Source organism: Lates calcarifer, linkage group LG16_LG22 (assembly GCF_001640805.2).
Source record: "Lates calcarifer isolate ASB-BC8 linkage group LG16_LG22, TLL_Latcal_v3, whole genome shotgun sequence".
Lineage (NCBI taxonomy): Eukaryota > Metazoa > Chordata > Actinopteri > Centropomidae > Lates > Lates calcarifer.
The window spans coordinates 19,383,212-19,409,969 of NC_066848.1; the positions used below are offsets into that span (position 1 = coordinate 19,383,212).

Sequence of the window (26,758 nt, forward strand, 5' to 3'; positions counted from 1 at the left end):
AAATGTGTAACTGACTAAGGTTTCTATAGGAAAACAATACTCTCTCTCTCTCTCTCTCTCTCTCTCTCTGTCTGTCTCACTCACACGCACACAATCACACTCACTAAACTGTGGTTAATAACCCTTATCAGCATTGGCCGCAAAACAGGGTGGAATAGTATAGTCCCTTTCCCTTTAACACACTTTCACACACACACACTCACATATGAACACACACAGGACTAGAGGAGAAAAGTGTTGTATTGCTTGTTTTGTTTAAGTGTAATTATACAAAGATAAAAACACACTTGTGAGTGTGGAGGTTGACAAAAGACACACTTCACCACTTTGCTCTGTAGCTGCAGCTCTGCGGCTGAACTATGACCTTGTGATGTAACAGCTTGGCCCAATTTCACGTCCTCTGTGTGTGTGTGTGTGTGTGTGTGTGTGTGTGTGTGTGTGTGTGTGTGTGTGAGAGAGAGAGAGAGAGAGAGAGAGAGAGACACCTAAGCAAATCTAAACCTTGACCGTTTCCCCTGTCACATAAGGGAAAGGCAGATAGGGAGGGTTGACTTTGATTTCATTATTTATTTTTTTGTTCATTTCGCCATTAAAACAGAAAACAGGATATCATTAGAACTGTATAGTTGGAAGCTGAAGGTTTATTGTATTTTACAAAAGTGAAAACTGCAAGAAATAATGCAAGTTTATGCATAAAAATACTGTTTATGACAACACAGATAACACAAAAATCTCAAATAAATTTCTGAGTTTATCACCAAAAACAATAAAACATAACCATATTGTGTTCTTCTAAGCTCTGATTCAGCTGATAACTCTATGGCAACAAGTAACACATCTGTTCTTTCTGCTGCATGAGTAATAATTGACTTAATTTTCCCCTGTGACTTTTTCAGGCAGTGGCTTCGGTAAAAAAGGCAAAGAGCTGAGTACTGAGCGGGATTTCTTCATGAGGATGAAATGCACGGTGACCAACAGAGGACGCACAGTCAACCTCAAGTCAGCCAGCTGGAAGGTAAGAGAAGAGAGAGAGGGCGGGGGGGTGGGGGGGACTGCCTCAGCTACAAGCCAACACATCTGCTACAACTCTTGTGGGCAGGTTTTCAGTTACAAACAGAAGGAAATATTTCCCATACATTCCAATGCAGACATTACTTCTAGGCGGCTGTGAAGCAGATCAGTGGTACCCAACCTTTTTGGCTTATGATGTTTTAAAATTAAGAAATTAAGCGATGTAACGCCTTGCATCAAAGGCTGAACATATTGTGAACAGTTAGAGAGTAATATCTCTGTCACAGATAATATTTAAGTAAAAATAAAAATATCCAGTAATTCATAAGAGAAGGGAAATATTAGATAAAAGTCTGAAACATAATTTTGTGTTACAGAATTCATTTTTCTGCCGTCCTGTCCTGCTAATGATCACTGAACCCCTGAAATTTGTCTTAAATGCACATCTGAATCAAGTAAAAAGCACAAAGTAAATGTATAAAATAAATACATATTTAATAAAAAAGTATACGTGTTAAATATTGCCATGCAAGAGGCTGCTATCAACAAAAAACACCAGAGACGTCACCGCTCCTGTGACTTTCAGCTTCACTGTTACCCTGTGTGAGTTCCATTTCTCTTCCCGCCGCTCCCTCCAGGTGCTGCACTGCACCGGGCACCTGAAGATGTACAACAGCTGCCCTCCCAGGGTGCTGTGTGGCTTCAAAGAGCCTCCGCTTACCTGCGCTGTTCTGATGTGCGAACCCATCCCACACCCATCCAACATCGACACGCCTCTGGACAGCAAGACCTTCCTGAGCAGACACAGCATGGACATGAAGTTCACCTACTGTGATGAGAGGTAGGGAGAAAAACACACACACACACACACACACACACACACACACACACACACACACACACACAGGGAGGATGCAGCTTGAGGTTGGCTTACATATCATGAAGCCACTGGGCTAAATTTATCTGGTAACTGAATTGCAGAACACAGCCTGTCAAATAATGGAAAGAAAAATCCAGTCAGTTGATGAAATGAAGATACTAAAACATTTTACGTATTGGTTTGTTGAGTTTATGTCTCTCTTTACTTTACTGTCTATTAAGTTTTTGGGTCTGTGGGAATTAGACCAGTTCAAGTATGAAGTATGACCAGTTCAATTCATATCATTTTAGACCTTTACAGAATGGCATTTCCAACATATAATCAGCCCCCTAACCCTAACTGTATTCTTGTTGAGAATTCTAGTTTTACCTCCATACATTATCATCATTAGTCCTAAAAACAACTTTAGCAAGTTGAGACTGAGAAAACCACAGATAATATAATGCTGCACCAGTGTGTGATTTTATACAGAATACCAGCAGTATCGAATCAGAGGAATGACAAAAGCATCTGCGTCACAGACCTTGATTCAGCTCTGTGACTACTTCTTCTGCCGGCGTAAATGTGGAACAACATTGTCCTTCCAGTCAACAACAGTGAGGTGGAATAAAGGCACAACATTTAAGTGGCTACTGAGTCCTTAAAGAGCCTCAATAGATTTCTGTAGAATTAGAATTAAATAGAAACAAACAGTACTAGAAGTAGCAGAGCAGTATTTTCACATTGCAGACCGCTGCCAGTTAAAACACAATCCTTAAAAGCATAGCACAAGTTACACACACACACACACACAGGAGAGTTTTGACTGATTGCAGTCTGCTGACTGAATCAGTTTGACTTGGCATGGATGTCAGTGGGAAATGTAAGCCAGAGATGAAAAATTAATACTTTAATAAGATGTTGTCACGACATTGTCAGAGTGTGCCAAGTGTTCCTGATCATAGATACACGAGTAGACATACACACACAAAAACGCACACACACACTTTCCAGTATTTCAAAGTTGCCAGTCAAGCTGCTGTCTGACATCACAACCAGCCATGTCACTGGACCAGCCCAGAGTGCGTACTGTGTGCGTCACCGCGGTGATGGATATTACATGTGAAATGATTTGTCCAGTCGTAGCCAGCTCCATCACCGGCACAGCGGCCATCTCGAAACCAAAAGAACTGGTTCGTTTGTACCCAAATATTTCTCTCCGACTGGCACAAGGAGGTGATGACGGATACCCATGTGCACACACACACACACACACACACTGATTTGAGTTACACAAGCACATGCACACAGACCTGTAATCTTATCAAGCTGCTCATGCAGGACAAAGGTTTCCTTTGGAGAAAAGCGAATGTGTGTACTGCATGCGCATGTCTGTGCGCGAGCACGCTACAAACAAGGACCCATTTTCTTTTTCGCCTTTTTGGTGCAATTTAATAGCGGCCCAAATCTTCTCTCCAATTACGCAAATGAGTGTATTGTAGGTGGGTCGCCCTCCTGGCTCAGCAGGGACTTAGACTCATTAGGGGAAGGGACAGAAAGTTTCTTTAGCTCATGCCTGGCAGTGTGAGTGGTCGAGTAGAGAGAGAAGAGACAGAGAGAGTAAGAGCAGGGAAGGAGAGAAAAGAAAAAAGAGGAAAGATAATAAAAATAAACAAATAAAAGCCTTATAAAACAAGAAAATAATCTCACTAAATCAAGTAGGTAGAATTTGCAGAAGACTACAACTGTGGCTACAGTTTTCCATCCTCTACTACAGAGTCTATACTACATATACACAGATCAGCCACAACATTAAAACCGCTGACAGCTGAAGTGAATAACATTGATCATCTCATTACAATACAGTGTTCTGCTGAGAAACCTTGGAGCCTGACATTCATCTGTTACTTAGATACAAGCCACCCAATTTAACATTGTTGTAGAACAAGCACACTCCCTGATGGGAGGGGCTTCCCCCAGCAGGATAATGCTCCCACCACACCACAAAAACTGCTCAGAAATGGCTCAAGGAACACAGCAAACAGCCCAAGGTGTTGACCTGGCCTCCAAATCCAGATCCAAATCTGAGTGGGATGCACCAGAACAAGCCAGATGTTGGAGGCCCCACCCTGCAACCCACAGGGCCAAAAGGATCCACTGCCAATATCCCAGTGCCAGATACCACAGGACACCCTCAGAGGTCTGCATTTCCATGCCCTGATGGGTCATAGCTGTTTTAGCGACACAAGGGGGGACCTATGCAATATTATACAAGCGGTTTTAATGTTGCGGCTGATCTGTGTTTGTTACCTTAAAAAGCTGCTATGATAAAAGCATGTCCACGCTAAAATTATTTACATAAAATATATTGTAATAAAACTGTGAAAGTAACTATTTGTATCCAAAATAATCCAGTTTCAGCTCCAACTTAACCAAACTTTACTGATCTGAAACTGAAAACTGAATTACTAAATAAATTCATTTCAAGTTTATAAGTATATAATAAGTAGAGAGGTAAAACCACAGACTCTGTAATTTGCATGTAAATGTAGCAATAGTACTGAGGTGTTCTAACTGGCGGTATGGGAGTAGGCTCAGGACCTTTGTGTGAGGAAAAGACAGGGAGGAGTGAAGGTAATTTTATAGGGACTGTGATTAAAGTGTTAAAGGCGTAATATCTTCAAATAGCTCTTATTGTGCCAAGTAATACAGTAAAGTAGGGAAGATATGATATACTGAAGTTTTCTTGATGGATGAAGTTTATAGATGAAAGTGTTTTTAGATGGATTACCAGGCTGAGGTGACCATCAATACAGTGATGTACCTTTTTGTTTTTTAGTCTAGTTGTCATATGTGATGTGAAGTACAGTGTGAAAACAGCGATATCTCCCCTCACCACTGAGAAAATGGATGACAGGAGAAAAGGACGTCAGAGACCAAAAAGTCAAGGTTGAGGGAAAAGAAAAAAAAGAAAAAGCAGCATGGAGGAAGAAAAGGTCACATGTTGGTATGTGTGTGTGTGTGTGTGTGTGTATTGGGGATCTTGAGCCAGCAATCATCATCATCATAATCATTATTATAATTTGATGCTATTTTAGTTGCAGCCATTTTTGGATATGATTTTGTTTTTTCACCAAACCTCTTCTCTCTTATCTTCACCTCCCTTCCTCCTTGTCTTTTCTGTCTTCCATTTTTCAACCACTCCTGTCCTTAATTCAATTTTTCCTTTATTATCTCTTTTTCGCAGCCTCTTTTTTTTTTCTCACTTGATTCTGTCCACTTTACTTCAAGATGCACCTCTGCTCCCTGTGCCTCTCTTTCATTTTCTCTGCCCTCCCTCTCTCCAATCTGAGGCCTGCAGCTGTCGATGTTATGTAATCGGAGGACAAGAGCCTCTGTACCACCAGACCTCCCTCTCTCTGGCTCCCTCACAACATCATCATCATCCTTAGATTGTTAATCTTCGTCATCCAACTGTAAATTCATCATATTCCACATTTTTTCCAAAAAATCTGGTCTGGGAACGTGCAATCAACCAGTGAAAGATAACTGGGAAACTTGCTCCCATTCATATTTGTCAGACCAGCTTAGAGAGCTACAGTACATTAAAAATGACATCAGACATAGATACTGAATATGCAGGTTATGGTCCCATCTTAACTGGATGTAATGGTGGATTTACATCTAAACACTGAGGAAAAAAAACTATGATTAGCAGAGCAACAAATGAAAACAAATTTTAATTTAGAAATATACACCTATACTTAAAGGAAATTGGTTTCTATTTTATACCACCAATATTTATTTACATCCAGTGACTTTTTTGTAGCCAAGAAAGTGCTGGTTTAATGTTCAATAACTTATGAATTCAACATTCATTACATTGATATCACCTCCTATGTTTGAAAAAATAAACATCAATGCTGAAGTGTGGTAATGAGAAAGTGAGACTTACTTGCAGGCATTTGCAGTTCCATCCTGTTAGCATTAGCTGTATTATTTGTTTGCAATCACAGGTTGAAATTTACAATAAACAGGATTAACAATCTAGGTTTACAGCAAGTTTCACTACCATACTGTTTTTTTTTTCAACTGTCAGAGTCCGCTTCTTTATTCAAGATATATTTGATTAAGTGTCCTCCCACCAGGTAGAAAGATTTTGGTGGCATGTGGAGTCAAATAAAGTCACATTCCACCCACTTTCATTTAGAGTAAACTTGTCTGCATCCTTGTCCCAGTTCACTCTCGCTGGTCTCCTCATACCCATAAAACCTTGTGTTCAGGGGTCATTTCCTGTTGTTAGTTTTGTAGTCCGCTCTCACAACACAGTTTTGTTTGGAGGAGACTCTCCTACTCGTTCCCCTTGGACTAATCATTTTATTTACAACACAGATTAAACCAAACACAGTGCCTGAACAAACCACTCCAAGTACGCTGGGTGTTAACTTAGTCGATGTTTATGTTCTACACTCAAGAATGTTCATGTAACTAAATGCAGCTGCATGTGGATTTTTCTTATTTGGTCATCAGATTACTGTGATCCTGTAATTTACCCTGTAAACCCTGTACATTATGGTGTTTACTGGGAAAAGAGAGCTGGGGCAGAATAAAAGAGAGAGAAAGAGAAAAAAAAACTAAATCCAGCACCAAAATCCTCATTAACAAAGTGAACTCGTGATGAGAGTGACAGGGAGAGATTAGCAGTTCCCAGAAACACAGGGAGTTAGCACAGACAGAGAATGCGAACAATTCTTATTTTTGGAAGATTGTCCTCCTCTCTGTTTGATTTCCAAATCATGTGTGAAGCCTTTTGAAGCGCAGGAGCGAAGGATGGAGTGCAGGTTCTGTCTTTTGAGCACTGCATGTAAGAAGTGAATCAAGGAAAAGTTTAAATTAAGAACAGAAAACCCTGCATGTTATTAAATGTGTGTGTTGTATGTGTGTGTGTGTGTGTGTCGCAGGGTAACAGAACTGATGGGTTACACTCCTGAGGATCTGCTGGGACGCTCGGTCTACGACTTTTACCACGCCCTGGACTCAGACAGTGTCACCAAGAGCCACCACAACTGTAAGCACACGCATCTCACACAGTCTTGTCATTAACTGCTCTCACTGAGACTGTTTGTATCAATCTGTGTAATTATATACACAAAGATATAAACATCATATAAACATAAGCAAAATATAATCAGTATTTCCTGAGTTGTTTCCTGAGTTTCACTGCCTCTCTCATACCGGTTGGACTTTGGAGATTCAAAATTTCACAGAATTCAGTCGTATTGAATTCTGAAGCTAATTAGGCTGGATCAATTTTGCGACTGCGAGTGAACACGTTTCACAATCTTTCTGTTGAAATTAATGGGGAACAAAGTTCAGTTTGACAAGAACACCTTCCTGCTAAGTCCTTTAGAAATTAAATTGAATTGAACCATAAAAATAAAAAAAAGAACCACACTCATGATCTAATTATTGTCTCTCAGACAGCATTAGCAAAGACAAACTGGCTAATGTTTGCAAGCCATCTCTATTACCTAACATTTTACTACCTTATAATCCTGCACTGGTCCAACCAACCTCTTTTTGCTCAGGTTATCACAGCAAAACTCGGGTCTAAATTAGTCTGTTTCTGCAGATATGCATGGTCATATATTTATGTCTGTGTATATTTACAGTATGTGTGTGTTTCTCTCTGTACATGTGTGACTGCTTTGTGTGTGTGAGTGTGTATACAGAGCAGGGGCATGGTATTAAGATGTCTTTTATTAAATTAAGCTTAGCCACTGATGGCCTGATGAGGTTTGCACATCTGGTGCCACAAACACAAACACAGTGGATGGGGGACCAGGTGGCCACTATTACAATCTAATGACACTGTGTATGTGTGTGTGCGTGCAAACAAGGCTCTGAAGTGTCATGGCTTTTCTCTCCATTGACAGTACTATATCATTACTTCTATCATTAGAAGCTCTGAACAACAGTGACAGAACAAGAGGAAAAGTGGTAATTTACTTCCTGAAAAACCACCCTTAATAACAGCATGTGTTTCTGTATACACTGCAAAAAAACCCCTCAAATTTATCATCGTTAAACACTGTCTTATTACAACTGTAACAACCATATGGGAAGTTAAAAAATAAGATATAGTAACAAAAGTTTACAAAAGTCTGATTTAATCAGTAAATCTTTTATTGAAGAATCTACAAACAGGACTAAGATGGGGGCTTTGGATTCCTGCTTTTAGGAATTTTTGAGACTCTGTGCTACAGTCAGGATTCTGCTTAAGTCATGAAATTTCAGATTTGGCCTAGAAATTAGGAGTGTCTGTATCTTACAAAAACTTAAATAACAAGATCAAGGATCTGACTTCAGCAATTTATGAGTGTGTGTTTTGTGCTCTGTGGATTTCTTCGGTCCTTAGTTGGCTCAAATCTGCGGAGATAAAGGACTCTCTATCTCTGGCTAAGACACATTCGTACACCCACACAGGCGACCCGCTCTCATGGCCAACGTGACAAGCCTGTCGATCAGCACATGCTAACAGCGTTCTTTGCTATATGTAATGTTGCCCCGAGCTTCCTCAACACACACACTCACACACAGTCACTGGCCTTATGTACACTAGCTGACCACAGTCCTAGTCCTTTCCCACGCCAGTGCTGAACTTTGGACTGGAGCCAGCACATCCCCTTCTCAGCTCAAAGTCAAACATCAAACTTTTTCTTGCTGACCAACGTTTGGTTGATTTCACAGCCTCATGCAAAATAAATATATGGATATTTCATCAAAAACTCAATAATTATACATTTAAATAACAACAAAAAATAATCCAAACCAAGCACAAACAAAAGCACACACACAATCACTGACATTAATAGAATGAAAAAGTGAGTGAGTACTGTAGCTTTCAGTTGTCATTTTATTTTCTCATGTAGGGCTAATTTCTTTCTGGGAAGTTTGTTCAGTATCTGTTACTACACTGAACAATAAAATGTGAGCAGCTAATAACTACACAAGATCAAGGATCTTGATAAATGTGTTAGTGTTCAATAAGTACAGTTTCCATGAGTCATTTATTAGAAGTGTGTTGTACACACCTCAAAGGAGCTGCAGATTTTAATTGAACTGTTTTAGCTGAATGACCATGTGTTTGACATTGTTCAAAGGTCTTTAGAAAGGTTTCATCAGACTGTGGTTTTGACCTTAGAGGAGCATGTGTTCCTTAATTGATTTAAAACCAAATCAAATCAAAAATGACCTACATTAGGATTTTCTCACAATTTGAAAACATGGACTGAAAGAGACTGAAAAGAAACATCAAAAGTCTCCCAACAACTTGTGTATTATATCCATTATTACTTGGTAACTTGTCAATCGGCACTACTGGTGACAGTATGCCTGAAAGAGGTGTGTGCCTCATTACAATCATAAAAGACTTTTGACCAGACAAGGACAGAGAGAACAGTTGTTTCTGCGACATAAAACCATAAAAGTAACTGTCTCTGTCTGGAACAAAACTGCCTGTTAAAGCCCAGGTCATACTATAGACCAAACATTGTGCACTCACACCTCTTACTCTCTCTCTCTCTCTCTCTCGCTCTCTCTGCAGTGTGCACCAAGGGTCAGGCAGTGAGCGGTCAGTACCGAATGCTGGCTAAGAACGGAGGTTACATCTGGGTTGAAACTCAAGGAACTGTTATTTATAACAGCCGCAACTCCCAGCCCCAGTGCATCGTGTGCATAAACTATGTCCTTAGGTAAGCACTATAGTCCCCATTAGTGTGGTTGGTACATCTTTGTCAAAAGGAGGCTAAATTTAGTAGAAAAGTGTGTTTTTATACTGTGTTTTTTATCTTGTTATTTCAACAGTATTTAAATGGCCAGATTTTTACTTGTAGCATATTTATGGAAGAAACTAATTGTAAAAGTGTGTTTGAAATGCTCTTAAAAGTTTATAGGTTAAAATAAAAATCACTCCTTGGATGAATTTACCCTTTTTTAACCCAGCGTCCATCCAAAACACACCTCACACTGCCTCTCCTTCTCCAATTCTGCAGCGACATTGAGGAGAAGTCAATGATTTTCTCCTTGGAGCAGACAGAGTCCCTGTTCAAGCCGCGCCACATGAGCAGTTTCTTCACCGCTGGAGGTGCGGGTGTGACTGGAGAGCCGGGAGATGCCCTTTTCACCAAACTCAAAGAAGAGCCGGAAGACCTGGCCCAGCTGGCTCCGACACCTGGAGACACGATCATTTCCCTCGACTTCGGTCTGTATTGACTCCTGTCATAGACAGATGTATAGATATAGATATAGAGAGACACATAGTTATATGAATAGAGAGAGATAATGAATAACAGTGTGTCCTGAAGAATCCCCGGGAGACCCTGGACAGTTTCCAAAACAAACCAGGAAAAATTTATGTCAGTTTAATCCATTATTAGCCTAGTTTCACCTGTTAATTGGCTGATAACATACATAAAGAGTACACAATGTTGCTATAGTTACCTGCAATTTCATATATTTTACATATAGATTTAGAATCATAATTGAACTGTTCACCTCAACTATGTTTGGGATGTCCTGACATGTGCTGTCCCATCAGAAAAACTATTTTTTTCTGGGGCCATGGTGATATTTTAAGCTTTAAATATTGTTTTGCATTAATTTTAACTGAACGTTTAACCCTCATTTGGTATAAAAATTGATATAAAAGCTACATAGATCCTGTTCTGTTTTGTTTGAGGATGAGAAGTACCCAAAAAAGTGGCATCAGCTGTTCTGCCAACCTTCCTCTGCACAGTGTTTTTACTCTTTATCCCGTCTCATCTCAGATGGCTCTAATCCCTGTTCTTTTCCTGCAGGTCGCCCTCAGTTCGACGTTCAAGGCGCAGCTATGCTCCCTCCAGGGCCTCCGTCCTGGGCTAGCGAGAGCCACAAGCCTGCCCCTCCAGCATCGGGCCAAACCCCAGCTCCGGTTCCAGGGGATATGGCTAACATGGCTGGCACGTTCACTGTGCAGCAGAATCCGCCACCGGGCAGCGCCACCCCGAGCCTCAGCAGCTGCTCCACGGTGAGGACATGGAGGGAGGGCAGGATTGAGAGACTGAATGTTAAATTTGAAAGGAGTAATTAGTTAGTGAGCGAGCAACTGTTTGTTTTTGTTTCATAGTTTGTTCTTTCTGTGTTCAGTGAGGCCCGGTGGTGGTGGTGATGGGGTGTTAATGGTCACTAACAGTGGGCAGTGTGTGTGAGAATAACGGGGGTGGATATTTGGAAGGAACAGGCTCTTAGTAGTGAATAGTGCCTTTGTCAAAACCCATTTCTCACTCCTTGTTTCTGTATTTCTCTTTCTTTGCACTCTGTTCTCCCTCTGATTTTGTCCCCTTTTCTCTGTGCTTGTCATGTTGTTCCTTTCTGCTTCTCCTCCTTTATCTTTCCCACCGCCGTCCATTATTCTCATTTCCTCCCTCCCTCTCTTCTCTCCCTGCAGCCGAGCAGCCCAGGTGATTATTACAGCTCAGTGGAGAGTGACCTGAAGGTGGAGCTGACTGAGAAGCTGTTTGCTTTGGACACAGAGAGCAACAACACTGCAGACACTGAGGTGTGTGTCCTGTTTCTCATCCCATGAACATAATTTTGTCTAAAACTTTGTCTCTTTATAGCATAAGCCCATTAATATGAACTATGAGGCCATGTTTATTGAGTCTGACTGAAAACTTGGCTTTCATTGTTTCTCCTCCTTTTAGGGAAAAGCTTAATAACATGGGTAAAGGTTTTTTACCATTTGACGGACATCTTGTTAGTATTTCTACAACTTCACTAACAGTAGATTATGCAGATTATAATAATTATTATACGTTTTAATGGGGTTTGATCTTTTCTAAATTACATCAGTCAGTAGACATGTACCTACATGCACTGTCAAAGAAGTTAAAAATATAATGTAACAGCTATATAACTGAGCATTAAGGTAAACAGTACATAAACTACTTTTCTTTTCACCATTTTTAACAAACTGGGTCATCTTTCACTTTCCCAGAGGGACTTAAGTGACTTGGACCTGGAGACTCTGGCTCCTTATATCCCCATGGATGGAGAAGACTTCCAGCTGAATCCCATCATCCCAGAGTCTGAACCCCTGGAGGGGGGTCCGGCAGGATCCCTGGGAAGCAGCAGCAGCAGCCTGCCACAAACACACCAGGGCTCCCAGCAGAGGTTTAGCAACATCGCCAGCCTCTTCCAGCCCCTGTCCTCCCCTCCTCAGCCCCAAAGCCACTACCAGTCCCAGCCTGCTGCATCCTGGGCTACAGGAGAGAAGAGAAGCTCTAGCCAGGAGACCCTGAACCACCACATGATGGGGCACATGCAGAATCCCCCATACCAGGCCCCAGCCAGCACCCCTCTGTCCTCCATGGGTGGCAGGCAGAATCTGCAGTGGCCACCAGACCCTCTGTTAACCTACAAACAACAACAACCACAAGCCGCCAAGGCCTACCTGATGGACAATTCAGGAGAGGCACGCCCATCCTGCCAACAGAATATGACACATCTCATGCAGAAACAGAGGTGACAAAGAACATTCACATTTTAAACCAAGAACAACAAAAAAAAAATCTCAATGAAATCCAGATTTTTAAATCACTTGTAGTTTATTGAAGTTTTTAAATCAGAGATGTTTGTGCATGCAGCAATAGATATATAAACGTCATCACAAAATCATCAAATTAAATGTTTAAGTGTGTTCATGTTTCTGTGCAGATCCATTGACAACTTTGTACAAGCCTACAGAGACATGAGTCCAGCCAGAGTGGCCATGACCAACACTATCAAGCGCTCCTTCACCCAGATGGCTGTGGTGAGCTTCTCTGACAGACAGTATTTACCAAACAGCATGTTAAGTTTCATTTGAGTGCCCTTATTCTTGAGAATCGTTAATGGAATGAAAACAGAACAGATTCAGGGTAACTGTCCATTAATGAAAGGTTTGAGAGTAGCATTATCCTCATGTTTACTACTTCTGCTTATTTTAAAATACCTGCACGGTAGAACCAGAATTTAATACATCAGTGTTCCGTAATTACTGCTAGACACAGTCTTGTTTTTTCAATCATGTAGCCATGATAAAAAAAAGGATTTTCAGATTACTTGTACTTTAACACAGCTGTCTCTTGAATTGCTTGGGCAATCCTCGCTCTTTTTTTGTAGACGTGCAGCTAATTAAGTGTCCACTTAACTGTGTCTCAGGGTGAAAGCAAGCCTTCAGAAATCATGTGGAAGAAGATGAGGGGTGATGGCTGTGTCACCATGGATCGCTCCCTCAGCGCAGGGTCACTGGCAGGTATGAGCACCCCATTTGTGCTTGTGAAAAATATCAGCGCATTATCTCTGTCACCCTGTAATCGTACCTGTAACGCTCTCGCTCTCCTCTCTCAGAGTCGGGGATGAGCAGGATGATGCCAGGCAGCATGTCTTCATGTCTCAGCTCTCTGCAACAGCACAGGAAGTCTCAGTATCCAGGAAATGGGATAGGTGGTGCAAGTGAGAAAGCCTTCTCCCAAAAGAGCTGCAACTACACTGACTACAACATGCTGCCTTCTACCAAGACTGAGGGTGAGCTGAACTTACTTTACAATCCACAGAGTGTTAAATTACCTAGAAACTCAACTAACATCACTGTGTAAGCACCTGTAGCATTAGAACTGCAGTGTTTTCTTCTGATTCATTTACCAATACACTGAAAAGATCTCCTTATCAAGTTATTTTAGGGTGTAATTTAGTCATTGAAGTCATAAGAGAGCAAATGTCCCAGCGATATAAGAATATTTCAGTCTGTTTCTAATGCAGATCAAGTTTATTTATATGTAAATGCTATACGAAGGCAGCTGGGCTTCTCATCCAAAAGACCTCTTCAGTTCTGACTGGTGGGGAGTCCCAGGCATTTAACCTCTTGTGGGGTCGTTAACGCCTTCAGACCTTCGTTGAGGTCACAAATGAGACGCTGACCCATGGGACCATCATGTGAATTATTTAGGGTCAAATGAGTCATGGTATGAATGGGTGTTAAGTTGCCTGGGGAGGGATCTCAAGACGGCATTTTTAAGCGGCTGATAAATGGTGTTGGAAACCACCTCCTCTGTTTAGTGATCCATCGTTCATGTTCTTGTATTTACACACCAATTTTTGGCAAATTGTCGAAACAAGTTGATTTGAAATGGAAACAGGCCAAAATATTCTTACTGCTCTGGCAGGTTTTTGTCACTTCTTTTGAGAAAGTAAGGTTTTTAGGTCTCTGTTACAGACTTTAATGACTATCAAATCAAATGAGTCTCTTACCTGCCTGTTTGTACTGAATCACTGACACACAGATTTTCTGTCATTTTCCAGGTATAGCTAGCCGTCTGTTGGGCCCTTCGTTTGAGCCTTCCTGTCTGCCGGAGTTGACCCGCTACGACTGCGAGGTCAACGTCCCACTGCAGGGCAACCTGCACCTCCTCCAGGGCTGTGACCTGCTGAGAGCCCTGGACCAGGCCACCTAGAGCCCCAGATTCAAAAACCCCACCATAGACCCAGACTTGATCCCAGCCCTGAACCTCAACCTGCAGCCCGAGACTTAAGCGTATATCTTTACTTTCATACCTCTGGGGCCGTCTGAAAGCCCTGAGGCTAAGCTACCTATAGGGGATGCCTTATTTAGCTTGCCTGACTTAAACCCCATACTGTCCCTACTATGTTCTGTGTTCTTTCTGTAATTCTGTACCTTGACCATCTAAACAAGCTGAGATATCAGGGTCAAGTCAGTTTCACCCCTTCTCCCCCAAGCTTTTGACTCAAATCCAATGCAGGTTGATCACCAATGTACAAAAGTTGCTCTGCACTGAGCCAACCACATAGAGGACCCACACATTTAAGAGAACATGGGTCATTCGGTCAAAAAAGGCCAATGTAGAATACAAAATGATTCCGGATATGTGTCCTGTGCTAAAAAGTCTTGACACTGGGATATCTCTGGTCACCAGGTTTGGGGTAAACGTCTCTCACAGGTCAGCTCTGTGTTTGGACGCACAGGCTGAACTCGGGTCTTTGGTATAAACAGGGTATTAGAGGTGTGGGATTCAGACACACAATCTGCCTTAAAGGCCAGCTCTGCCCAAACATCTACAGCCATACACTGCAGCCTACCAGCTGTTTCCTACCCTGACTTAAGTGGGAATCCATGACCAAGCTACATATAGGCACAGGATTCAAACCTATAACCTGTCTCCTTTGCAGATATGAACTCTATGCAGCTCAGTTCCCAGCCTTACTTTCTCTTCAGCTAACTTATTTAGCTCAGAAGAGATTATATTATACTACCTACACATTAACAGAGACACTGTGTTCTTTCACTTAGTGTACTTGACCAGCAATTAGACCCAGACCACTTTTCTAGTTCTAGTCAAAGCCTCAAGTAAAAGTTGGGTATCATGAATTGGTTCTGAAATGTAGCCATTTTAAAATTAATAAGAACCAAGGATTATTTACAAAACACAGTCTTTGATTCTGCTTATTGATTCCCAAAGATTACTTTTTAATCACTACACTGCAATATGCAGGACTGGAAAAAGTGTGGCTAAAAGTAATCAGTGTGCCAAAATAATTATTTAAGGGAGGTACTGTTAGCACAGTATAAGGCTGGTAACAGCAGTGGTTCCCAACTTTTTTTTTTTTCTTTTGATCACTTAAAAATGTTTTAACAATTTGAGCAGGTGTTTTTTCTTTGAAACTCTTAGATGGTTTTATTTTATAATTGTTAGAGTCCAGAAGGGATAAAACTATTAATTCACATGAAACATGACAAAATAAATAGAAACTTGTCTAATGGAACTGTATTTTTCTTGACTCTGTAGGACTAGGAGGATATCCAATTTAAGTAAAAACAATGTTTAACTTGTACATGGCTAGAGAATACCTCTATTTCTTAAATTGTATCATAAAACACTTTCCTATATGGCAAGTCTGCTTAAGACTAAAATGCCTTGACTTTAATCACATGTAGATTTCATTTCACTCTCAAAAGAATAAGAATTGGGACTCAGTAAGCAGAAACAAAACCAAAAGTATACCTCTCTCTTCACTCAGACAGACAGACAGACACACTTACTTACACAGACGGTCGTCAGTCTCCCTCTTCTTGCCTAAAGTCCATCCAACCTCAGTCACTGTAACGGCCTCATCTGTTTAAATGACCAAGTAGTACAGTTTGTTCATTCAGAAAGACTCTGATTCTCAGAACATAAACTGGTCCACATAAGTATTACAACTGTTCGGGTCAATTTTAATGACATATGCATTATATTGTTATTTTAGGTATTATAATTAGTCTATACTTCTGTTATTGAATTGAGACATTTTAGCTTTTATCAAATCTCCCCAAATTATTTAATCCAAATCAATGGGACACTTTACTGTGTCAATACTGCTTTGTTTCTCTCCTCTCATTTATTTTTTATGTTCTTACTCCACCTACCAGATTTTTTGTGTCTATCTCACAGACACACAAAAACATATATTGCAATACATGTACTCTACTGTAAGTTGAATATTGTTAAGTTTTATTTTTTTCTGTTCTTTTTTTCTATCATTTCTTCTTAAAACTGTCTTCATGTCTAAACATGATTCCCCCTTTCTCACCTTTCTGTCAGGTAAATAGCTCATGTGATGTGACTACAGGGTTTTTTTGTTTTTGTGCAATTATTTCATTCAGCTAAAGCTTACATAGTCAGCAACAAAGCTAGCCTTATTCACCAAACTGATAGTTTGTACAAAGGAATCTGGCTTACACACACTGTAAAGAGTTCACGTGATTATATGTTGCAGGCTTACACACACTTCACACAATACAGAACCCCCCCCCCCCCAAAAAAAAAAAAAAAAAAACCTAAACAAAACAAAAACAAGGCATGTGCACAGGTTACCTAATGGGGAAGGACAGGGATGAAAAAAGGGGGACTTCTCCTGCATCACTTGTAAATTCAGTTTTTGCCCTTAAAGAGACCTTAAATGTGTTAAGTGTTTTAGGCTCCTTAACTTTACTATACAGTTATACAGCTATGTATGTTCTCTGCTGTTCCAGGCAGCATTTGGTTTATATTCATTTCTTTGCAGTATGAATATCAGTTAGCAGACTTTTCAAATTGTGTAATACATACGTAATAAACATAAAGTCTACGTTTTCTTTTTTTCCTTTCTTTTTTGGAGGGAGATTGTCAAAATTACATTATCTGGCATGTGAGCTAATCAGAGGTGCATTACAAGGGGTCAAAAGGGCAATTTAGCTGATAAGAAGGGCACTTAAGCCATCCAGAAGGGCAACTGGGCCAATCAGAAAGCCAAACTGAGGGGGTTAAGTTGGTATTTAGGTTCATCAAAGCCATAAAAGAGGTTACTTATCAACCTCAATTGCCCTCTTGGTGTTATTAGGGCAAAAATGAAGCTTGTGTGCCATTAAAAAACAAGGCCACTTCAGCTCTGAGATCAAAAAGGGCAGGAGAGGTCAGTCCTTCCCACCCCTGTGCACACCACTGCACAAACCAGATGGGGTAAGGTCATATGACAGCAGCAACTGTATAATCACTTACTCATTCAGATTATACATATGTACATAGCAGAGGCAACAGCCTTGGTTTCAGTGCCGTAGAGCAGCCTGCGAAGTGACTTGAAAGTGGAGTATATGTATTATTCTTTTATGATTAGGACAAGGCCAGTTTTTCTTCTAATTCACAACACAGAGTGGCCACCAAAACCAGAAGGCTTTGATACAGAAATATATTAGTCAACCTTATACATGATGGACTAGAGTAGGGTCAGAATTTTATTTTCTAACTAAAAAAAAAAAAAAAACTGTCATTTTCACCCAAACGATGAAAACAAGTTCTCACTATTTTCTCTGCTCTCTCCTTTCCTGTACTGTCAAAGTATTTTTCTTAATCTCACTCTATTTTTTTGAGGTAATTGTCTTTGTGTGGTGACCACTTTTGAGTATGAATTATAGAGCTTTGTACACATATACGTTACGTATTTAAAGAAACAAAACTAATGTTAAGATAGTGTTTTTAGTGTTTATGTGTCCTGGTACTTTGTCCTTATCTACCCCTGTAGATGCAGATGGATCAGATCCCTCGCAGTGCTGTTTCCCCTCGTGCTGTTTCCATGTTGTGGCATTTTATTTTCTTCAGAGTTTTATCCTAAAATATATATTGAATCTGTTGGCTGGCCAGTACTGTTTTTGCTTTGAAAAGATAGTAAAACAAAACAAACAAACAAAATGGAAAAAAAGATTAAAAGCTAAAATATCAGTTTTCTAAGTTTCACTTTTCAGATATGTAGCATTTTGAATATTGTAAAGAAGGTGAAGTTGCCTCATAATTAATCACATAGTTTTCCAGTTGCATATATAAAAGCAATGGTGCTTCATAGACAATGTATGTGTCATTTTTAGAACTTTTATTACATCTCTTGGATCCACTAACACTGTATTTTTTACGTTTTCTGCTTTATGTCATGCTGAATTGTTCTTTAAAGTTAATTTTGATCCCTACAATGTGCCTTATCATAACACATACTGAGTTCACCCTTCAAGAGCACAGCTTTTTCCTGCCACCTGTAGGTGACAATGGGGCCTATTACTGAAGATAATCCTAAATTGAAATTGTATAGCATGAAAGTTCCCCATTGTTATAATTTGAATTTGCACATCACATGACACCTTAACTTTATCTTCTAATGATTTTTGTCAATTAAAAGCCAGCTTGCAGAACTTGATATTAATGTGGAAATATAGCAGGGGCCCTAAAAATGGGGATACAGTGTCACATTTGGGATGATTTTCATAATAAACCCTCAGGTTTTGTAGTTGACAGCTCCTTCATAGCCTCTTCCTAGCCATGGAACATACAGTAGAAGCCTCATAGATTCAAGCAGAACCCCATTAGAGCCCCCTGGTGATGACGAGTCAAATTATGTTTAAGGTTTTTAAGGAAATGGATTTCCCAGCTCATCAACATCGACATGACAGTCTGTTTGCTGATGAAGCTGCTTGTGGGTTTTTAAGTTTAATTGAATAGGACTGGACTATACAGTAAAAGTTCTCCTGGGTGGTGGGTTATATATGTCAGATGGGACAGCAGTGTACAACAAAGTTAGTGCTGTGTTTGAGTTACATTTTAAGTGTGTGTAACTATCAGTCTGCAAACCAAATTTGCCTGACCTGATCATGTAGATACTACAGTTCAATATTAAAGCTCAAGTTCTATATGAATTACTTCTGTGTATAGGAAAGATGCCAATAAAAACAAATCCAAAGGTAAAGATCTCACACCCACGTTGATACATAGGAGTCATGGAGTCCTCCCGTGATGTTTAGTAAGATTTGATTATTCTGAGAGGGGATGTGGGCCGAGAACAGTTTGAACAGTTATGAAGGAGATATTAAAATAAGTTATGTCAAGTTGAGTGATACATGAAGAGAGATACATCCTGCTCAGCCTGCCCACTGATGCAAATCTCTCCACTCGACTCATCACTCATCTGTTTCTCCTCTCACTCCCCCTCTCTCTTCACTTTCCTTTAACAAAATTCATTTGTTTTCATGTCAGCAGTTACTTTAGAAAAGACAGCATTTCTAGCATTGTTTAAATTGGAGGTTCTTTCAAAGTAAAAAGCCTGCAAATGCAGCTATGGTTAGATTAGGTTTATAGAAATGCACTTCACAGAATTTTAAAAGCATGTTTTTAAACCACTGGAATTATTTTCATTGTACATTTACAGTGCAATATAGAACTGTTCCTGAAGAGCTTAAGTGCTAAAGCAATTTTAAGAGACCAAAGAATACATTAAATGTTTTTGAAACAAACAGATGGAAGAACAGTGCCTCAGATGGACTTTTTAGCTGATGATGCTTGACCTAAATTGTGTTACTGTATGTGGAAAGAGTTGGCTAGATGGAAGTTGATTTTTAAAATAAAAATGTAGACAGAGGGAAAGTCCCATGCCCATTTTAAGCTAGCTTCTGCTCCACTAGTTTTGGCCAGACAATTTAAAATTTAGCAGACTTTAAAAATGTTAAATCCTTTTAGTTGTTTTAACCCAGCAAGTTATTTTTTAGCATTTAAGAACTACACCTCTGTTGATATAAATTGAAAACTTTGCTGTCTTGTGGAGTAAAAATCTGTTTATTTTAGAATACAGACAGAACAATAAGAATGGGCGTCAGCTAATCAGTAGGACAAAATAAAGATGGCTAACTCTCAGAAAAGCTATGATAAGTGAGCGCTAGTGAAATAGATGCTAAACAAAATGGGCGGGGTTTCAGTTCTCTGTTTTAATTCTAGAAAGGCCTATCACCAGTCCTAGTGCTAATTATGCTGTGCTACTTGAAGGGGTTCCCTAAAAAAACAAAAGTGACAAAATGTTTAAGGATTTAATTCACTCTTTCATTGCACCTTCTCTTTAAAGAAAATATCAGCATTTTGTCTCGTCTTGTGTAACAACAGGGTTTTTGTTTTTCCTTATGGGATCCATGTTCAGCTACTTATATTCTGTTTTTGTCAGTGTCATACAGTACAGTTAGCTGATTCTGCATTTTTTAACAAGCTAAAAATTCATATTGATCTTATTATTATCATATATTGTTATCATTGTTATTACTATATGGGGAATTTAACCCAATAAGAAGTTTGTGTTTCTGCACTGATATCTTATTATTAAAGCATACTGATCTTACCCTCTCTCACTGGCTTCATGTGTGGTTCATTGTTATTCTTTTTATTTTATATGACTATAAAAGAGGAGTTGTGAATGAACTGTATAGAGGAAATAATCCATAATCAGAGATTTTACATTACTTTCTGAACATCTGTTAACAGAAGTCAACTTTGAAAAACCCAGCAGCTTATTTGACAAAAACAAAGAAATTTCGGTACGCAAGCTGCTTGGATTTTCAAAGCTTGGCCTCTCTTTCAATGAAGGGCAGTGTCTGTCTAGCATTTGTGGGGAACTGGGATACTGTACTCAAAAGTTGTTCAAATGCTGCTTTGCGATGCTGTCACCTTTACTGTGAAACTCATTTTTGTAATCATTCAACATTTAAAGCTAACTAAAGATTGTTAATCTTATATGCTAAAATTCTATTTTAAAAAAAGATCTACACACACGTAGATCTATGCAGTGTTTTCTCTCTAATCATATATGCTAAAAAATTACATAAAAGTCTTAAATGCATTTGACATCCATTTAACACAAAAGTTTCTTGTGGTTCCTGAAAAGATTTTCAAGATGCAGGATCTTTTTTTACCTGACAAAAGCTATATCTAATGAACTTATTTTTAATATAAAACCATTATCTGAAAAAAACAAAACAAAACAAAAAAAAACAAAAAAAAAAACACACCACTATATGCACCTGCACCAAAAAAAAATGTACTTGGTTACTTTCCACTTCTGGTATAGAGCCACATTTTCTTGAGCATCCTGTACTTAATTTACCCACCTCACAATACTCCTCTGACAGGCCAGAGTGTTTACCAGATGATTTTGGTCTGCACACGCAAGCCTGTGTGCGAGTGTGTTTGTATTTTAGTGTTTGACTTGTTCTTCAGCCAATACAGTGTTCAGTTCAAGACCATTTAGCAGTTTCAAACATACTAATTGAAGAACACTGTGTAACAGTCTGCTCAATGTTTTTTTTCCCTCCCTCCATCTTATAATTCCATTTCACTTGTTTTCTTTAGACCTCTCTGTGTGTCTGTGTATACCTATCTTTGGGAGGACCAATTTGAGTTTACATTGAGACTGAGGACATTTTGTCTGATTTTTTTTCCTTCAAAGGCCCATTTGAGGTTCAAGACCACTAATCGCTATTACACTTTGAAAATTACTGGACCTTTGTTTGAGTATTCAAACATCAAACTTTTCCTCCACCACACTAAAGAGAAAAACTCAAAAATAATTTACTCAGCTACTCTACTAGTATTATCGCAACCCGGTCTAATCAATCTGCCTACAAATAACATGACTTTACACTTGTGTGCAGTGCCAATCCTTTCAAAAAGGTTAGACTTAGAACTGACATGAATGACTAAAAAATGTTAAAGGTCTTGCAAAGTCCCTAACCATCCACCCAACAATGCCTCCTCCTAATAAACCAAAAACCATCTAATAAAATGAAAAGAAAATCACATCATCTGAAATGCATAACACGGACATGGGAAGAATTGGTATATCACCTGCACACAATTTGGACTTTAGTGTATGCATTGCATGCATTTTGAAGTTGTGTTATTTGTAAGCAGATTCAAGAGAATGTGTTCATTATCTAGTTACTTTAATATGAAAAACATACAGTTAGCTTATAACCTGTGATGCTTTTTTAGAGTTTAAAGTGGCTCGGTGTAAGATTGAATGCAAGTCCATATGTAGACATTGCTAGTATCAGAAGCATCTTAACAGGGATGAATACCTCACAAAATTAAATCCAGGTCTGCTTTTTTGTACTTCTTGTTTGCTTAGGGATGTGTGCAAATATTACTTATGGTTATATATAGTTAATATGGTTAAAACAAACAATAAAAAATGCTGTTTATCAGCTTTTCTATGCATCTACTTGGGGAAACCTCACTTTTTTTTTTTTTTCAAGCAAATCATAGGCTAGCTGTTGACCTCTGACCTATTAGTAAAACTATAAATCTCATCATTAGGGTATACAGTTTATTGCACCATTTAAATACTGATTCAATAAATGTTTAAGTACTTTAAAAAAATACATTGATTAATTAATTAACATTTTGGAAAAACAATGGTGCTACTCTAGATGGTTAGGGGAGACTACACCTGGTGATTGAAGCCAAATTCAAGCCGAATTCAACATGACACCAGCAACAAGTCCTGATGATTGATAAGTGTGGGTCTTGTTCTTCTTTTAATTTTCTCAGTATCTGACCTGAAAATGGATCTGTTGGGAATCTTTGCAACCTTCTGTAACGCTGTAAGACTCATGGCATTGTTGTGGGCAAAGACAAAGAAAAGTAATGTCAAGAAGTCAAATTTCCTTCACCCTACAAATGTTTGCCGATGACTAAAAAGCTTTTTGATGACTGCCACGTCTGGTTCCCTGCTGTATGGAAAACACGTTTCAAAGCTTGAACTCCCCCTTTGCTATTGTGCTTGTTTTGGATTGTGACGCACATCCTCAACTTGATTTGGACAGACATTTTGGCATAAATAGACCAAAACTGGCACCAAAAGACAGAAATACACTCTCCTACCTTGTGTCTCTCACTCAGGTACTGGTGATGTTGGTATTTTCAGGATATAACTTGAATTGAGGATGACCTACAGGAACAAACAAAACACAAAGTTTTAACAAATTGGGATCATTTAGAGACTTATTAGTATTTCCATCTTTCAGGTAGATATTACCATCAGTCAATCATCATTGTAAAAGCCCCTTGCTGAGGGCCCTGACATAAAACAATTACCTCTACCTACCAGTACAGACAAAAGCAGCTGTTCAACTTTCATTTAAAGTAGCCCTTGAAAGACTACATTTGACAGCTGATGTGCACTTAATGTCACTATTTATACATAGTTAACACTGAATAGTATGAATCAAAAAGATTTAGTTGGCTCCAAAAATCAACATTGATAATAGAATGAGGCACTTCATCAGTTCTGGTTAAACCGGATCCAAACACTAAAGGCAATAGGAATTTTGGGAAAATGCTGGCAGAGGGTTCTGTAAATTGTTGTGCCAACAAATCCTGACAGAGCTTGCTGATCTGTCTGTTAATGTGCCAAGGTACACAAATACATTCAACTTCTTTGTGGGTTTTTTGTGCGCGTGTCTTCCTTCCTCTGCAGGAAGACGGGAACCCAAACTTTATGGGCACACAAAAACATGCATGTGGGACATTCAGAGAGAAATGCAGGTAAAAAGCAGGCACGCAGACACACACACACACACACACACACACACACACACACACAGTCTTGCATTGCTTTGTTCCAGCTGATTCAGAGGCTTTTGTTTCTTTCAGGTGGGGAGTCAGGAAAACATGGTGGAGGTAAAATGGGAGGAACCGGTGTCTTGGGCCGACCAGCTTCCTCTTGTTTCAGGTTTCCAAGGCAAGCTTTTATCCAGTGTCTGCTGCCAAACAAGCCATGCTGCACCAAAATCCTCTGATATCTCACAGACTTTCACTGACTTTACTAATTTTAAATTTCGATGGCAGATTTCTAGCCTGCAAAAATTATGAAGCAACATTATACTCCATGTGCTCTTGATTAAATGTATTACCCAAGACTGAACCTCTAAGTTCTTTCCTTACAATATGCAGTTGGTCTAATCACTTAGCTGCATGTACCTGCATCCAAGAACACTGTGTACAACTGGCAGCAGTGTTTGAATAATGAAAAACAAGAAACCACTACCTTAACAGATGTTGTCTCAGACTCCACATAGTTAGTCTCATAAGTTCAGTAAACTGCTTTCCACATTTATCAAAGTATTAACATCATCGAAAACACCCACACACCTCTTATAATTAGTGGGATCACTTGCCTCCACCACAGCCATTTCTAATAGGTGACTGACTGTCAGTAAGGATGGACTCTGCAGGAGTCTGTCTAGCAGTTGTGGGGAACTGACATACTGTCTTACAATGCCGTCGCCTTTACTGTGAAACTCATTTTTATATTTATTCAAGATTTAAAACTAACTTAAGATTAATAAATAAATGTCTAAATGTCTCCTCAATATAGCAATAAATAAATGTAAATCTTAAAACCTTTCCAACATTAATGTTTTTCAGACAGACAGGTGACAAATTAAAGGAAAGCCAACATAATGTGTTTTAGTAAAATGTTGGGCCACAAGAGCTGCCATAACAATGTCAATGCACCTTGGCATTGATTCTACAAGTCTCTGGAACTCTAAGAGATAGAACACCATTCTTCCAAAAGAAATTCCCTCATTTAGTGTTTTGATGATGGTGGTGGAGAGTGCTGTCTAACATGTTAGTCCAAAATCTCCAAAAAGTGTTCAGCTGGGTTGGATGAGGGCACTGTCATTCTGTTAATGTGTTTGCTTTCCAGGTTTTTCTTGTAATTTGTCACCATTCTGCAGTTCCTACAATATCTTAAGAACTTATGTTTTACCTGCTGGACTTCATCATCAGACATGTGAAAACACAAGATTTCCACATTTTCAGTAGTATAAAGTGTGTGTCCTCAGCTTTGCTGTCAGCTGAAGAGCTGAACAGCAGAGGAGGCTATATCGGCCTCTGGTTCAAATGTAGCTTCACCGACAGTCACCACCTAAGCTGTCAGAGCCATACAGCCACACAGCCTGCCATGCTGCTGTTCCACATTACTCTGAGAACAATAACACAGCAAGTGTACAAAAAAAAGAGAGAGAAAAAGAAGAAGAAGGGCTGTGATCAGACTGAAAAAAAAGAGTCAACTAAGTGTCTTCTCAACTGATGATTCAAATCACTGACATTTAGGGGTTGCCCAACAACATACAGTGATGCAACATCTGGGGCAAACCCTTTCTTGTTTCAACATAGCAATGGCATGCGTTGTACTAAACTGTTAAACACCTGCTATGCTACTCCTGAGAAACACCATACAGCCAGCTGAGAGACAGAATCACAAAAAAGACGTCTCTGCTGTGGCCCCGCTGTGAGGTGACCCAGTCATCTCTCTCTCTAACCCCTCGCCCGTCTGTCCCTGCATATGTCTGCCTGTCCTTTGGGACCTGAGCATGTCTCATGACAATTGTCCAGCTAAGCCGATCCAGGGACAGTTTGTTTATATTCTGGTCTGATCCCAAGGCACTCAGCTGCTCCGACTGGGACTGACCCCCTGATGTAGCTCAGATCTCACCGTAAACAAACATCCAGTTTCCCATGTTAGAATCACAGACTGCTTATGTTTGGATTTTAGCATATGAGAAAGATAAAAAAAAGATATATTTTGTACAATGTTAGTATACTGTAAAGTGTGTTTTTATTTGACTGACATGAAAGTTGTTGAATCATGGTAGCAGTCAGAACTGATTATAATCTTCTAAAGAAGCTAAAAGGAGCCAAGAGCACTTTACCAGCCATCCATCCAACACAGCACAGAGAAGATATTCATAATCCCCAGAGGAGACAAACAGCTCTCCAGTCAGGTGCCACTAAACCACCGCAGAAGCAGAGGGAACAACAAGACGACGCAGTTAAAAAAGTGATGGTCAAACCTCAAACAGTGAAAAACAATGTCACTGTTATCACTCCATACAGATCTGATGTTTTTTTTTTTTTTTTTACCTTCTGTCTCTATTTTCTTCAATTTTCGACATTCTTCAATAGATGCTTACGTCAAGCACTTTATGTACATCATGATTTATTCGCCAAGTCTGTTCAACTGCACTTTGTTAAGTTTTGATTTATACCAGCTTTTACATCTCAGCCATCTGTAAAAATGTTTCTGCGACATTTTGCAATTTTTTGGAATTTCCAGTACCAGCACTGGTACTGTCAGTCTGACAATGCCCAACCTCACTAGATCAGAGCACTGTCAATAGGTGCTTGATTTATATTGCAGAATCACATTGACACATTTTCCAAACAGGAGGAGAGACAGGACCACAAACCACATCATGAACATTAAACTATTGACCAGAACTATGCTAAAAACACAACAAAACTCCAACTTTGTACTACATGGTGAACACATCCCCGTACCTGACAAAACTATGATAAAGCCTCAGTATGTTAGAGTCATACATGTCAATGTCTCTGTGGATCTATACAGAAAATAGTGTTATGTATAACCTTAGGTTGCAGCAGCTGATATAAGAGCTGACTTGCG

The 26,758-nt window shown here is 39.5% G+C and overlaps 1 protein-coding gene across 1 annotated transcript in view; it reads left to right on the forward strand.

Annotated features, from left to right (window-relative positions):
• Positions 1–20,633, forward strand: part of epas1b (endothelial PAS domain protein 1b) — a 53,684-nt gene extending 33,051 nt beyond the window's left edge. Inside the window, exons 5-16 of the mRNA XM_018660772.2 lie at positions 897–1,015; positions 1,650–1,852; positions 6,832–6,938; positions 9,477–9,624; positions 9,925–10,133; positions 10,729–10,937; positions 11,358–11,468; positions 11,907–12,433; positions 12,626–12,722; positions 13,112–13,205; positions 13,301–13,477; positions 14,252–20,633. Of these exons, the coding sequence (XP_018516288.1) occupies positions 897–1,015; positions 1,650–1,852; positions 6,832–6,938; positions 9,477–9,624; positions 9,925–10,133; positions 10,729–10,937; positions 11,358–11,468; positions 11,907–12,433; positions 12,626–12,722; positions 13,112–13,205; positions 13,301–13,477; positions 14,252–14,403 (2,153 nt within the window). The 3' untranslated portion in view covers positions 14,404–20,633. The remainder of the gene's footprint in view (positions 1–896; positions 1,016–1,649; positions 1,853–6,831; positions 6,939–9,476; positions 9,625–9,924; positions 10,134–10,728; positions 10,938–11,357; positions 11,469–11,906; positions 12,434–12,625; positions 12,723–13,111; positions 13,206–13,300; positions 13,478–14,251) is intronic.
• Positions 20,634–26,758: the final 6,125 nt, after the last annotated feature.